The 14,748-nt window shown below is 40.3% G+C and overlaps 1 protein-coding gene across 3 annotated transcripts in view; it reads left to right on the forward strand.

The window, feature by feature from the left end:
• The first annotated feature begins 10,205 nt into the window (after positions 1 to 10,205).
• Positions 10,206 to 14,748, forward strand: part of LOC143974067 (uncharacterized) — a 74,913-nt gene continuing 70,370 nt past the window's right edge. The window contains exon 1 of one of the 3 annotated variants that reach the window (XM_077475093.1): positions 10,206 to 10,438. In XM_077475093.1, the coding sequence (XP_077331219.1) occupies positions 10,375 to 10,438 (64 nt within the window). In that variant the 5' untranslated portion in view covers positions 10,206 to 10,374. The remainder of the gene's footprint in view (positions 10,439 to 14,748) is intronic. The other 2 variants (XM_077475092.1, XM_077475094.1) reach the window with 2 other exon arrangements.

Here is a 14,748-nt window from a genome sequence, read left to right on the forward strand (position 1 = left end):
AAAGTGCCCATTTTGAAGGCTTATATGCAAGTAATTGGGCATACAATGATTATAGGGGTCTGAGTTCTACCCTGGGGGACATGCATCAGTAAAAAAAGATTCATTTTTAAATTAGCAGTGATTTTTTGATTTTTAAAGTGAAAGCATAAAAATGAAAAATATAGTACCCCTCCCCTTCGTCTATCTGTAAAGTGGCAGATCTGTACCATGTCTAGAATTTGCTGTAGCAATAATTGCATTTATAAAGCCCAACAAAAATAAAAATTTCCCAGCTAGCTGCCTTTATTTTGCTAAGCAACATCTGGGGAGCCAGCGTGTATGCTGAGGCCACAATGTAGTGAACTGGGAACAAGATTAGAGATTTTTTGGATACATTCTGGTGTCACTTTGACTTTGTATAGAAGTAACAAGTGTGTAAAAACTGGTCTTTGGGTGTCGGTGGCGCCTTCCCACCGTAACCCTATAGAGGTAATCTTGATGAAAGCAAGATTTGGCCTTGCCGTAAAAAATTGCAATGATATGCACCTGTCAAACAGGGGCAGAAAAATTGGTCTTTGGGTGTCGAGGGTGCCTTCCTAGGACTGATTTATTTTTATAAAAGTCAAACGGTCCACAAAGTCTGTGAACAGATGCATTCTATGATCAGTAATGAAACCTCCTACAGCACTGAATGCCCGTTCTGAAAGCACTCTGGATGCAGGGCAGCCCAACAACTCAATAGCATACTGGGCAAGTTCTGGTCAGTGGTCTATTCTCATGACCCAGTAAGTCAGTGGATCATCAGCTGGAAAGCTCTCCATCTCTGTTTTGGCCCAGAGGTAATCATCCACCATGTGATGCAGACACTGCCGATAGGATGTGGAAGCTAACAGACCTGGGTGGCAAGGAGTAGAAAAATTCTGAAATGCCTCACTTAGGCGGACGCCTTCTCCAACGCTCTTCTCTTGACCAACAGAAGACCCAAAACTATGTATTCCATGACACTGGAGTCAGGAAAAATGTTTAATAAAATCCTCTTTAATGTGTCCTCAAGAGATTTTATCTTATGCATTCTCTGTGGGGATGGGATTCATTCTGAGACCTTCCCCTTATAGCGTTGGTCAAGGAGGCATGCCAACCAGTAATCATCCTTCTCCTTTATGCCACGTATTCATAGGTCCTTTCACATGCTTTGAAGCATGAGGTTGCCCATGTGCCTCAAATTTGCAGATGCTTGAGAAGCAGACTCCTTGGGGTCACTCAGAATGACAGCATCTGGAACTTCCTCCTCCCAGCCACGTACTACTCCCAAGGTTGCTGAGGTTAGAAAGCCATCGATTTCAGATTGATGCATGTCTTCCTCTTCTTCGAAGCCTATGAAAGTGCCAGAATATTCCTCCTCATCCTCCTCCACTCTCTCCTCCTGATTGTTCTGTGACATAGGAATGATGATGTCTGGATATAGTGTGCCTTGAGAGGAAAGGAAGTCCTCATCTTCCTCCTGCTGTTCTGCCTCCAGTGCCCTGTCCATAATGCCATGCAGAGTCTGCTTCGAAGCCTATGAAAGTGCCAGAATATTCCTCCTCATCCTCCTCCACTCTCTCCTCCTGATTGTTCTGTGACATAGGAATGATGATGTCTGGATATAGTGTGCCTTGAGAGGAAAGGAAGTCCTCATCTTCCTCCTGCTGTTCTGCCTCCAGTGCCCTGTCCATAATGCCACGCAGAGTCTGCTCCAGCCGGAACACAACAGGTATTGTGTCACTGATGCATGCACTGTCTTGGCTCACCATTCTTGTGGCCTCCTCAAATGGTGACAATACAATGCATGCATCCTTAATGATTAGTCATCGGTGTGGGGAAAAAAAGCTGAGGCGCCCTGAGCCTGTCGTCAGGCCATATTCGCAATGGTACTCATTGACGACCCTCTGCTGCATGTATAGCTGCTGCAGCATTGACATAGTCAAGTTCCAATTGGTAGGCATGTCACAAATTAGATGGTTTATGGCCAGGTGTATTTCCTGCTGAATTTCAGCCAACTGAGCATTGGCTGTGTATGACCACCTGAAATGGCTAGCTTCAGCACACCTTGCAACCCTGGGTATGTATTTAGGAAATGCTGCACCACCAAATTGAGGACATGTGCCAGGCATGGCATATGTGTCAACTTTCCCTGTCTATGGGCGGACAGCAGGTTTGAGCCATTATCGGACACCATCATTCCTGGCTCCAGCTGGGGTGGTGTGAACCACCTCTGGGCCTGTCCCTGAAGAACTGCAAGAATATCTGCTCTGATGTGGTTCCTGTCCTCTAAACACACCAGCTGAAGCACTGCATGGCACCTTTTAGCCTGTCTCTGGGAATAGCCCTTTGAACGCTTGAGGGGTGCCTGATGTTCATAGGACAATTCTGCAGAGGAGGGCATGGAGGTGGCAGAGAAGGAGGAGGAGGGGTTAGAGCTCACAGGTCTGGCATTATCACCACCAGCTGTATGGAGATACTGGGGCACAAGCTGCAGCACCGAGCCCTGTTCTGCATCTTTTTGAGTTGCAATCAGTGTTACACAGTGTGCTATGAATGAAATATATCATCCCTGCCCATGCTTGCTGGACCATGTGTCAGCAGTAAGGTGGATTTATGGCTGACTGCCTTGTCCAACGATGCAAGAACATTCCCTTCCACGTGATGGTAGAGAGATGGAACGGCCTTAAGGGAAAAGTAGTAGTGACTGGGAACCTGTCATTGTGGTACAGCACATTGGGCAGATTCACGGAAGGGGGCAGAATCCATCAGGCTGAAAGGCAGAAGTTGGAGAGTCAACAGCTTTGACAAGCTTGCATTTAGACGCTGGGCATGTGGGTGGCAGGGACTGTATATTTTTTTTCCACTGCAGCAGATGGGGCAGAGAATTTTGCTGGCTACAGTCTACAGCTGGTGGTATGCTGTTGGCAGATGTGCTGCTAGGACCTGGGACACCCTGTGCTATACCATCATCCCTGTCAGTGGAGGCTCAAACTTATGCTCGGGTAGAACTGTTCACCTATCCCTACTGGTGTTATATGCTTTAACCTTGTGTCGATACTGATTTCCAGCCAGTGTTCTCTATTACAAAGCCTTTTCCAGGAATGTGTGTGATGGGAATGTTATAATGGCCTTAACGCCTAAAAATATAGCTCCCAATTATTAACTACTATATTCTATATGATTTCTTGGGACCAAGATAATGGGACAACTTTATCTCCACAAGAATGGAAGTTGACTATCTTTAATATCAGAAAACATTCCTGCTGCCTGACTATCCGGAAAAGGATTTATAATATAAATCTAGATATGATGGATGGTGTTTTAGCAGATGCCATGAACAGAGCACATTGAAACAAAACTTTTGGAGCTGCAGCTTTTGTAAGCAGAGTACAGGATCTTCTTTGTAAGTTAACCAGTGTTCAATCCTTTTTATTTGTTGTCTCTCCTTCCAGGCCCATCTTAACAGCATAATGGGCCCCTGGGTAATGTATTGCTCTGGGGCCCCTACAAGCCTGTCCCAATTAGATTTGTTATCAGATTATTTGTTTATTAGAAATGTTTTTTTTTTCTACAATTTTTTTTCTAAACAGACCCCTGATGCTTCACTTTTGAAACATAGAAAGTGATTGAAGACACAGACCTCAATCTCCATCTCTGCAGCCTCAGCTACACAGAATGAATGAACAGGAAGAGCTCTGATCTGTCTTCCTGTTCATTCACACACTGAAGCATATCAGAGTTCTCCATCCTGAAACATCCCCCGCAGAAGCTATAGGCTGCTGTAGGAGAGGGGAAGCCGGGGGTGGGGGGGCAGGGCTTGTCAAAGAGGGCCTGGGCAGCAGACATAAGAATAACCTGGACAGGGGGGCAGCATATACAGGAACTGACCCCTCCATTTTCCTCCTGCAGCCTCTGAAAGCTGTCTCCTCCTCTCCCGCAAGCTTTCAGCGGTTGCAGAAGAAAATAGAGGGGGTCAGTTCCTGTATATGCTGCTATTCCTGTCCAGGTGTAGGACCTAATGCAGGGGTGCCCAACCTTTTGTAGAGTGATGGCCACTTCAGCAACTTGGTAACCAGTCGTGGGCCACAATGAGTGGTGTGGGCAGATGACAGTTCCGTGTCCACCCCACATATGCAGAGAAGACACGGACACAGCCCGCTCTACTCTATGGGCCCTCTGATCCGATCCACCCAGATGCAAGTTTTTTTTTGTGGATTAGATTGGAGTTTGTCAAGTGTACATGGACACAAATCCGTTTACATCTGCCGCTTCTTAGAAATAAATGGAGGGTCTGATTGGACACACCTGAAAAACAGACAGGTGGATCCGATTGGACTGATCGTATGAAAGGGGCTTATGAGTAACAGATTTTAGAAGAGAAGGGACCACGACCATAATGTAAAGCTTTTGTTGGAGGAATCTAAACAGCAGGGCTACAGACTTGAAACCTTAGTTGCACAATTAGATAATTATAAAGTCAGAAGCTGCAATGGCTGCATGGATCCAAGATTATTTGCTCTCTTTTGGGGATTTTCAAGCAGATTTAGAAAGGCCAGCAACTCAGCCCTTGGAGATTGGAAGGCTAAACAGAGCCCTAATGCCTAAGTACTTGGATGTGAAGAAACCTATTACCATTTTGTTGGGGAACAGAGATTACTTGGAGATATGTAAATGGTCAATGTAAATGGCCAATGTAGTCTATTGTGTATCTAAAAGTTAAGCTGGCCATACGCTGATCAAAACTGATTGTTTGATGGTAAGTGGGACATGTTAGAAAATGTTCCATGATTAGCGGCTGCAGTCCCAGATCAGTGTATTCCGATAGCTGTGGTGAGGGGGTATTCCTCCATCCACCTTGTTTGTGTGGATGAAGGAATTTAGTAGAGTGAGCTGTTCAATGCAAATTTCCCGGCCCTTCTGTAGGTTATTAAGATAGATCCCTTGAACAGGGAGAAGATGCATTTTACGTGGCTTAGAATATTTATTAAAATAAATAAATTAAAATGAATTCCTGGATTGTGTTTTATCTTCAGATGCCTATTTAAAGTGATGATAATGAATGCAGTGTTTTACATCTATTGTACATTCATATTAGTCTCTCCCCTCAAGGAGTTTACAATCTAAGATAACTTTATCGCATGCATACATACACTTACTAGGGACAATTTAAACAGAAGCCATGATTGTCTTATGCATTGTTAACGAGGCCAATGGGCAGAGGAGGCCTGGGTCTTACAGACCATTACTTATATTACAATCCACTGCCTTGGCAAGAATTGTTAATTTGAATGTGGGGGTACTGGAAAAGTTGTTGGTAGCTCGCAGCCTGGCATGCACTTTGGCTCCTAAAACATCACAGGTCTTCATAAATTTCACTGCTTTATTGAAAAACTATTCATACGTTGGATTCTCTAAACAAGGGCAGGGGTATGGCATCCCACCACCTCTACTGCCATTGGGGGTTCCCCCAAGGCAAACCTGTCTGTAATTTATCTACTGCTATATAGGGGTTGCCATTTTTTGTAAATGTTGTTTGCTGATTTGGTGTGGGGACACATTGGGTGCCTTTAGCTGCCATTGTGCTCTTGCTGGACATCCAACATGTCCCTGTGCCTTTAAGAAGGAGTGAGCTCCCTTCAAACAAACCTGCCCTGAATTAATTCAATGCTATATATGCTTCAACTTGGAGACTATCAAAAATATAGAGTTAGCTGCTCTGTATACAGAGGAGTCTTGACGTGGGGACTGTGGCTTCCACATATATTTGCAAATGTGTACGATAAAACCCTCTGTTTTTAACATCAGTTGTTAGACAGGATTGTTATGGAACTATTTCTGATTGGGACTTTAAAAACAGAAGTTACTACTGCAAATGCAGTACAGAACAGAGCAACAGGAAGCAATCACTGTGTTTAAAATGTCTGTTCAGTGCAAAATGTATCATTACATGTTATTTTATACATAGATAACAAAGGAGTGGTGTGAGATGTTATTAAAGTGGAGTTGCCCCCCAAAAAATAAAACCACTTAAAAATCTTAAAAAAAATCAAAAAAAAATAATTGGCAAAAATTAAAATTTTTACTCACCTCTAAATACCGGTTGCTAGGGGGTCCCTCGTAGTCTGCCTTCTTCATTGCCCGGGCTGGTGACATCACTTCCCCTCGCGCCGCACATTCACCTGGGACCTGTCACGTGTCCCAGGTGACTGTACGGCGTATCACGGCGCCCTGCGCCGCTCGCGCATGCGCAGTGGGTGCCCGGCTGTGAAGCCACAGCCGGGTGCCCACAGTATGCATGACGGCGCCGCGAGCGGAGCGGGGAGCGAGGGGGGGGCTTCGTTCCCCCGCATCGCTGGAACCCGGGACAGGTAAGTGTCCGATTATTAAAAGCCAGCAGCTGCAGTATTTGTAGCTGCTGACTTTTAATTTTTTTTTTTTAGGGGGTACCCCACTTTAAAAACTAACAAATAGAAATATGTTATTAAAAGCTAACAAATAGGAATATATTATTAAAAGCTAGCGAATAGAACAATTGCAAAAGGGGAGGGGGGGGGGAGTACAGACAAAGAGAGCTTCTAGCAGAAGATGTGTCTGTGTGTTAGGTGAATAGGTGAAGGTTATAGAACACATTTCAACAGCATGAACAAAATGGAGTCTCTTGTGCTTAAATGAACAATACAGTGAAAGTCCGTGTCAGGATCAATTTGGTTTGTTTGCAGGCTAGTTGGTAAGTGTGCTTGGAAATGTTTGTTTGTGGTTCCAGAGGTTTGTCCCGGTGTACAGTTATGCCCTGTACACACGATCGGATTTTCCAACAACAAATGTTGGATGTGAGCTTGTTTTCAGAAAGTTTGACCATGCTCCATCGAACATTTGTTGTCAAACTTTCCGCCAACAAATGTTGGCTAACAGGTTCTCAAATTTTCCGCCAACAAATGTTTGTTGTCGGACTTTCCGATCATGTGTACACAGGTCCATCGCACAATAGTCCATGCATGCTCAGAATCAAGTATGAGCCGGAAGCGCTTGGTCTTGTAAAACTAGCATTCGCAATGGAGATTTCACGTACGTCTTGTACGTCACTACATTCGTAATTGTTGGCAAACATTTGTGTGACCGTGTGTATGCAAGACAAGTTGGAGCCAAGATCCTTCCAACAAAAATCCATTGTTTTGTTGTTGGAAAGTCAAATCGTGTGTACGGGGCATTTGCATTTCGTAGTGAATGGGGCCATTCACCATTGGATACTTGGAAGCATGTCCAGCTCTCCAGCTTTAATTCTGGGAGGCCAGCTTAGATCAGGTGTCTCTCTTATCCCACCTGAACTCTGTGTGCCCAGGACAAGCAAGTTAAACAATTCTCCTATTCTCATAGATTTTTTTTAGTAAGAGTCCCAGGTTATCCCTTATTATATTAGGCAATAAGAGAAGGAGTTGGGGCAGGTCTATTATTGTGTCTACAGTTAAAAATGCAAGAAACTTGTTAATACATGTTAATTGTGTTAGTTCAAGGTGCCAGCAACACTATATATCATATATACAGGGTTATCTACTGACTGTTAGTGATCATGTGGCTAAAGGGCACTTTAATACACATTTTGGTGAAAATGACCCATCATCAAACCCTTCCGGGTAGAGGTACAGAAGCAGATACAAAGCATAATATAGCTATCAGTCCCATACATTCTAATAGTCCTGTTTCATGCTACCTCTATTTCTGTGGGTAAATACAAGAGGTCCCTCTTGCCCCACTTGTTTAAGGCCAGGAAGCATCTGGTGCCCTTGCTGTGGAAGATGTCTGGGGTTCAGATGATTAAGGAGGCAGAGGGATGGAGATATACCGTAGGTGCAATGATAAATATGAAATATTTTATCAAACATGGGCAGTGTGGATAGACTACTACTGACATTTACAAACAATTATTGGAACAGCATTGACAGTGGAAAAGTATGACACTGTGAGGTTGATTTACTAAAGGAAAATATACTGAGCACTTCAGGTGCATGTGCTCTAGATCTGAGGGGAAGCTGTAAAATGCGGGGAAGCTCTGTTCTCTCCAATAATGTACGAGCAAAAATGCTGTTTTTTATTTTACTTCCATGAGATTAAGTATTCTTGCAAAGTGAAGCTTTACCTCATTTACTAAGCTTTGGAGAAAGTGCATTTGCAGTGCACAGTTTATTTTCCTTTGGTTAATCAACACCTTTGCATTTTTATTAAGCTCAGTATATGAGTGGATCAGAGATCATGGAGATTTGATAGGTACATTTACAGGGGCGTTAATTCTACTTTGGAAAAAGTTCAATACAGGCATACCTCACTTTTAAGTACGCATTGGGGTTTATTTACTAAAGCTGGAATGTGCAAAATCAGGCTCACTTCTGTATAGAAACCAATGAGCTTCTAACCCCAGCTTGTTCAGTTAATCTTTGGTAATAAAACCTGGAAGCTCATTGGTTTCTATGCAGAAGTGAGCCTGATTTTGCAATTTTCAGCTTTAGTAACTAAACCCCATTGTGTACTTAAAAGTGGGGTATGCCTGTATATACATTTTAAAGGTATTACCCTTCCCCAAAAGAACGCTAAAAATGGCTAGAGTTGGAATTCACAAAAATGCAACATAATGTATGAAATATATTGACAGTTTTTAAAATTCTAATTCAAATGATAATAAAGGTGACTAAAAATGAAAATCTAGATCATATTACAGACCAAACAAGTCAACATGAGTTTGTTCACCATATATAGTTATTGCCAAATGTAGTTTACCTAGGTAGGAGGTGTAAGAAAAACATGTATGATTCACTGTATAGGTGACAGTAAGAAAAAAACAGCACAATTATTTGCTATGTTTCACTGTATAGACTTATACAGCTTTATCTTTTTCAAAGACACAGAATGAATAAATACATAAATATAGCTGCCCAAACGCAGCATAGAGTTTCTAGAGACTTATTCTTTGTAGATGCAGATGAACTAAACTGCAAAATGTTTTGTCATCCACAGTTATATTCAAATAGGGCAAATAAGAGTGGTCCAGTCAGGTGTCTCCTGTTTATATTGTTTGGGTGGCATTGGGAATACTGGGGTCATACTGGGACCTCATGCATGCCCTCATTTAGCTTTCAAACTATGTCTTTCATATAGAACATTTTATATTCAGAATGAATAATATTTGTCTTCCCCATACATACAACATACTGATCATTGTCTTCATATTTATGTGCCTCTCAGAGTATACCTATCCCAAATTCAAAGCCTCAAACACTGTTCAATATGTAAATATCAATTTCCATCATCATTTGAAGCTCTGACATTCTGTCACCTTGCAATGTGTGCCCCTTTATTGTGAAGTATATATATATATTAAACTGAGCAATGCTGGGTAAATGTTTCACACAATTGGACCAGCCTGTATTAGATATTACTATTATTATTCATATTTTGATTATTTTATCCTTAAAACTACCTAAAAAAACAAATGTCAACATATATATGTACAGTTGGAATATATTTTAAAAGTTTGCATAAAATAGTTTCAAAAACATGTTCATTAAACATAATATTTGACCACAGTGAACAAAATGTAGTTTTTTCCCAGACTTGAAAGCTTGTCATTATCCAGATTTCTGGGATCTGCATATTAAAATTTCATTTCCCAAACTGTTAGAAATTTCCTCATAGGATCAGAAGTCAGACACTTTGTTGTGGGAGTGTGAGATACAAATGGGTTTCCTCAATTTGAACCAGATTGCTCTAGAAAATGCCTTTATGGCATTGGCCCATGATTGCAGTTTTTTTTAAAGCACTATATATATCTGAAGCATATTAGGTATTCCAGATTTTTGCATTAATAACATATATTTCATAATTATCTTCAGAAATATTTTCATAATTTCACTACTGATATAGTATACTTATAAACCTACTTATATTTTCAAACCTACAATACAGCAATGTTCCTATATAGGCAGCTAATCTAACTCATCTGCTTCCATTTTTATTAAAGTAACATACATACTCAGTTTACATTCTTGAAATGTTATCACATTGGGTTAAATTGAACAGCAATTACCATGAATAGAATTTAAGGGTGTTTGCTAGATGCCATCATTCTTTTTGGTGATGTAAAATACTGTGCCTATTGGTATTTGGAAACAACCTGTGACTTTCTGTGGAGGACAGTAATGGATCTTCCGACAGGATTCTACATGAAGTAGAGTCAAATTTCATAGCACTCTTCCAGCTAAATACCAACCACAAGAATTGTTTCCTTTAGTTTGAACAGTATTATCTTTAACTTGTAAGTGCCATCTATATGGTATTGACTACCTTCTATACAAGACAAGGAAGGATAGCGCCAATCAAATAATGAAATCTCTGGGATTTGAAAACATTATTACTTTGGTCCTATGTATTGTCTGTAAAACGAAAGGTAGGTTCATTTTCTCTTTCTGACCTTCAAATACATAGAACGTTATTCCATTTTAGCTGTTTTTATTCCCAAATATAGATTTTTTTTTTTTTTTTTTTGTGGATCAATGTATTCATTCTACACGTTTGGCTAACTTCATTTGGCTTGGAATTATATTTCAAATTTATGGAAAAATATTTGATTAAAAAATCACTTTTTATTCTTGCAAGAGGTGCACCGAGCTTTGAGCGAATGTAATATTTCTATGATTTAATAGTAATAGTGTATTTTTGCTTAACAGGCCTATATAATAACACAGTTATTAAGTACTGTAGATTATAAAAAAAAGTTATATGCTTATGGCAGTCATAGCTAAGAAATTAATTTTTCATTATCTTATATACAGTAGAGTAGATAACTAGTCACTTGTTACTTGGTGTTAAATAAATAAACCAGTATGTGTCATGTTTCTGCATGACAGAAGATTGTGGTTTTTAGTTAATAAATGCTCCAAACACAATGTAATTTTTTAGATTGTAAGCTCTAACGAGCAGGGCCCTCTGATTCCTCTTGTACCAAATTGTAATGTAACTGTAATGTTCGCCCTCATGTTTTAAAGCGCTGAGCAAACTGTTGGCGCTATATAAAACCTGTATAATAATAATAATAATAATAATAATATTCTGTACCCCTATCATACATATATTCTTCAGTGACTCATATAATTTACAGATAGGTAGCGATGGGCATAACTTACTTTCATGGAGGTGATGAAAATATGTTCTAATTTGGGTGTGTTGGGTTTGTGTGCAGCCCCTGTTAAAAGATAACGATATCAGAGATATCAGAGAGTGCACCTAATAATATGTTAAGGGCCTATTTACACCGTTCATTGCATTAATACACACATGTTAATATGCATTGTGTCACATGTTATTATGTATTTACTTGAGGAAGCCTATTCATTTTGAATGGGGTGCCACCACAAAGGAATGGACCAAAAAAACAGACATGCACCATTTTTTTCAATGCAGTGTACCACAATGTACAGTAATGGAATACCACGCATTGTGGTGTGCTGCAAGATATTTATGTCAGAACTGCATTTTCTGCAATGGGATGACATTCAAAATGAATGGCACTAATACACAGAACGTGCCTTAACATGCATTGCACTAACACATATATTCCCACAGCGGATCTGATTTCAAAAGTTTCTTTCATCTTTATAACAAGATTTGTGCTGAGAGTATGTTGAATAATAAGCTGCCTATTGAGGTATATAACACTGTTCAATGTAAGGACACTAGACTCAATTCACCAAGCTATAACGACTATTCTTTTTTATAACAATTGCTGTCTCATGTCTCCCTAACATACTAGCATTGTGTACAAGTTGGTTACAGGCATATTGTTGCATTAAAATGTAATCTAATGCCAAAACTTTTTTCAACATTTTGAACAGAGTAGGGAAGGGTGGCCAGGGAGGCATTAAAAATGGGTGGCCAGGCTACAGTTTTTCCATTCTCCTGGCCACCCGCCCAAACTGCCCCAATACAGCCGGACAGGGCTGTCCAGATGCATTTTTAGCTCAGTGCGCATAGTTGAAAGACGGTACTGCCTGTCAAACTCACCCATTGAGTTTAATGTGGCTGGGCCGCAACCTCATGCAATGTATGCAATTGTGACTGGGTAGTGTGGAATTGTGGCTGGGTAGTGTGGCATTAAACTCGCCCACTGAGTTTAATGTGGCTGGGCCACAACCTCATGCAATGTACGCAATTGTGGCTGGGTAGTGTGGCATTAAATCAGGTGGTGAGGAGGCACCTTCTTATCACCTACAAAATACCCTCTGAAAAGTGGTCCAAATATGGATCACTCTTCAGAGGTCCCCATAAATCTGAAATAGACCTTAGCGAGATTCACCCTCCCTCGTTGTCCTGGTGACTGTTGTGCTCATGATTGAATAAAATAGAAATTCCCAAACTTGAAACCAGAGTAGCAATGGAGGGTAAATCTTTAAATGGGTACACTTGTTCTGGTGACAATTATTGAAGAGAGCAATTTCATTACTTTGTAGATGTTTCTAATCACTTCCTGCTGAAGCTACAGGGCAGGAAATAAGGGGAAAACTTCCAATTGGCACAGATGGCAAAAACCAACCTAACAGGGGTTTTAATTAGTCCCCTCTCTATACAGCAGTGTGGCCAACCTACCAGATTGACATTTACTGACAAGACACCCAAAATTTACTGGTACAGACACAGTTTTACTGGCATTTTTAAAAGTCACAAAATTACAGTTGTAAGTGCAAATTTCAGTATTTAGGCTACAAACAAGTACAATATACAATTAGCAATGTGCTTTAGTACAGATATTAAGGCAAAAACATTTTGCTCTTTTTATTCACTATAAAGTAAATATGTAGCTAGGGACAGGACAGATGATGATGACTCCTCACTGACAGGACACGTCCCCTCCTGAATCACAGTGACAGTCTCTTTCCACAACAGGTGGTCTCTTCAGTCCACTCCAATCCAAACAGCACTGATAGTCCTGTTCCCAGCTTGCATTGCTCCCATCCTGCGGACCCACACTCAAGGCTCCAACTGCTCCGCTCAGCTCCGTTGCACCATGACATCACGCCAGGCACCGCCTCCGCCAGACCCGCGCAACGCCCGAACACACTGTAGCAGGCACTCAGATAGTCTTGGCTGGCTCCGGACCGAGCTGAGCATCACAGTCATATTTTTTACTGCCAACTTTTCCCATCACTGGCATTTACTGGCAGGCAAAAAGTCCGCCAGATCCACGCAATGCCCAAATACACTGCAGCAGGCACTCAGATGGTCTCGGCCGGCTCTGGACCATATTTTTTACTGGCAACTGGCAGGAGAAAAGTGACCTTTTTTTTACTTGCTGCCAGTAAAAATACTGACAGTTTGCAACACTGCTATACAGAATGAAAAAGGTTTTGGTTTTTTAAATACTTTAGGTTATCTGTCACAAGAATTACTCAAATGTAAAAACAAGATCTTTACTAAACATTTCACATTTATTAATTGCTATCTGTTGCAATATTGTTTATAGTAAAACCATTTTTTTTAAAACTGCTCTGTTGGAAAGCCCTGCTTTGTGCAAAGAAAGGTCTATGGGAACTTTTCATTCTTCTGAACATGTTTTTTAGATATGTACAGTACCACATAATTTATTCAGCTTTCTAATGTATTTTTTAACTAGTGACGTCAACTTCCCAGACAGTCATAAGCATTAGATAATCAGATATTAAAAATGCAACAAGAGGAAGACAAAGAGATTAGACATACAACTGGACATTCCATACATTTTTTTTTTATGAATAAGCAAAATGCTAAAATCTAGTATGTTAGCACTTCAGGGATTCACCTTTGACAAAGCACCTCATTTTAAAGTAGTGTTTTAACAGGATAATGGCATTGGTAAGTTATATCAATAAATCCCCTGGTTGTGAAATCCAGTGTCCCTAGCAAGTATACTCAAATGAGATCTACAACCCCCTTAACTATAGCGCTAAAGAAAGTCAGATCTTTATAAACAAACTGTCATAGTTAAATAATAACAATAACACAGCACGCACAGACACTCTCCAAGCTATTAACATGATAAATATTATACATTGTTATTGCTTTTTCACATTAATTGAAAATCGGTTTAATTATATTTTGTTATTAAAAAAGATTAATGCTGGTTTAAGCCACCACTAAACTGCTTACTATCTGTAAAGTGTGTTGTGTGCATATTAATGTTCAAGGGGCATATTTATCATTGTTAGGCAAACTCTGGCTGATCAATTTCACCAACATTCACCAGAGTTTGTTCGATGTCTGATGTGCATTTTAACCCATACCTATGAAGTTGCAAATAGTTCCAAACAATATAAAACAACTTTTTACAATCGAAACTAAAAATGTGAGTATGGAAATTATGTACAGGCACAGTAAAACTTTGGGTGGTGAGCATAATTTGTTTCAGAAACATGCTTATAATCCAAAGCACTCGTATATCAAAACAAATTTCCCCATAAGAAATAATGGGAACTCAGATGATTTGTTCCACAACCATTTATTCATAAGTCCTTCAGTTTATAGACCATATTAAAAGATTATAGCAATGTGACCAGGTTGTGTAACCACAAAATGTCCATCCACAAATGGCAACCTCCACAAGGGGATTAGAAGCAAAATCCAACAGGAGCTATGGAGTATAAAAGAGAAGAGATGTACCTCTAAGTGTAGCAATATGGTTATATTTAATAAAGGTACATCATTTAGCAATTCACATGGTTGATGATT

The sequence above is a fragment of the Lithobates pipiens genome, unplaced genomic scaffold, assembly GCF_037356315.1.
Source record: "Lithobates pipiens isolate NorthernLeopardFrog02 unplaced genomic scaffold, aLitPip1_a1.2 Scaffold_13, whole genome shotgun sequence".
Lineage (NCBI taxonomy): Eukaryota > Metazoa > Chordata > Amphibia > Anura > Ranidae > Lithobates > Lithobates pipiens.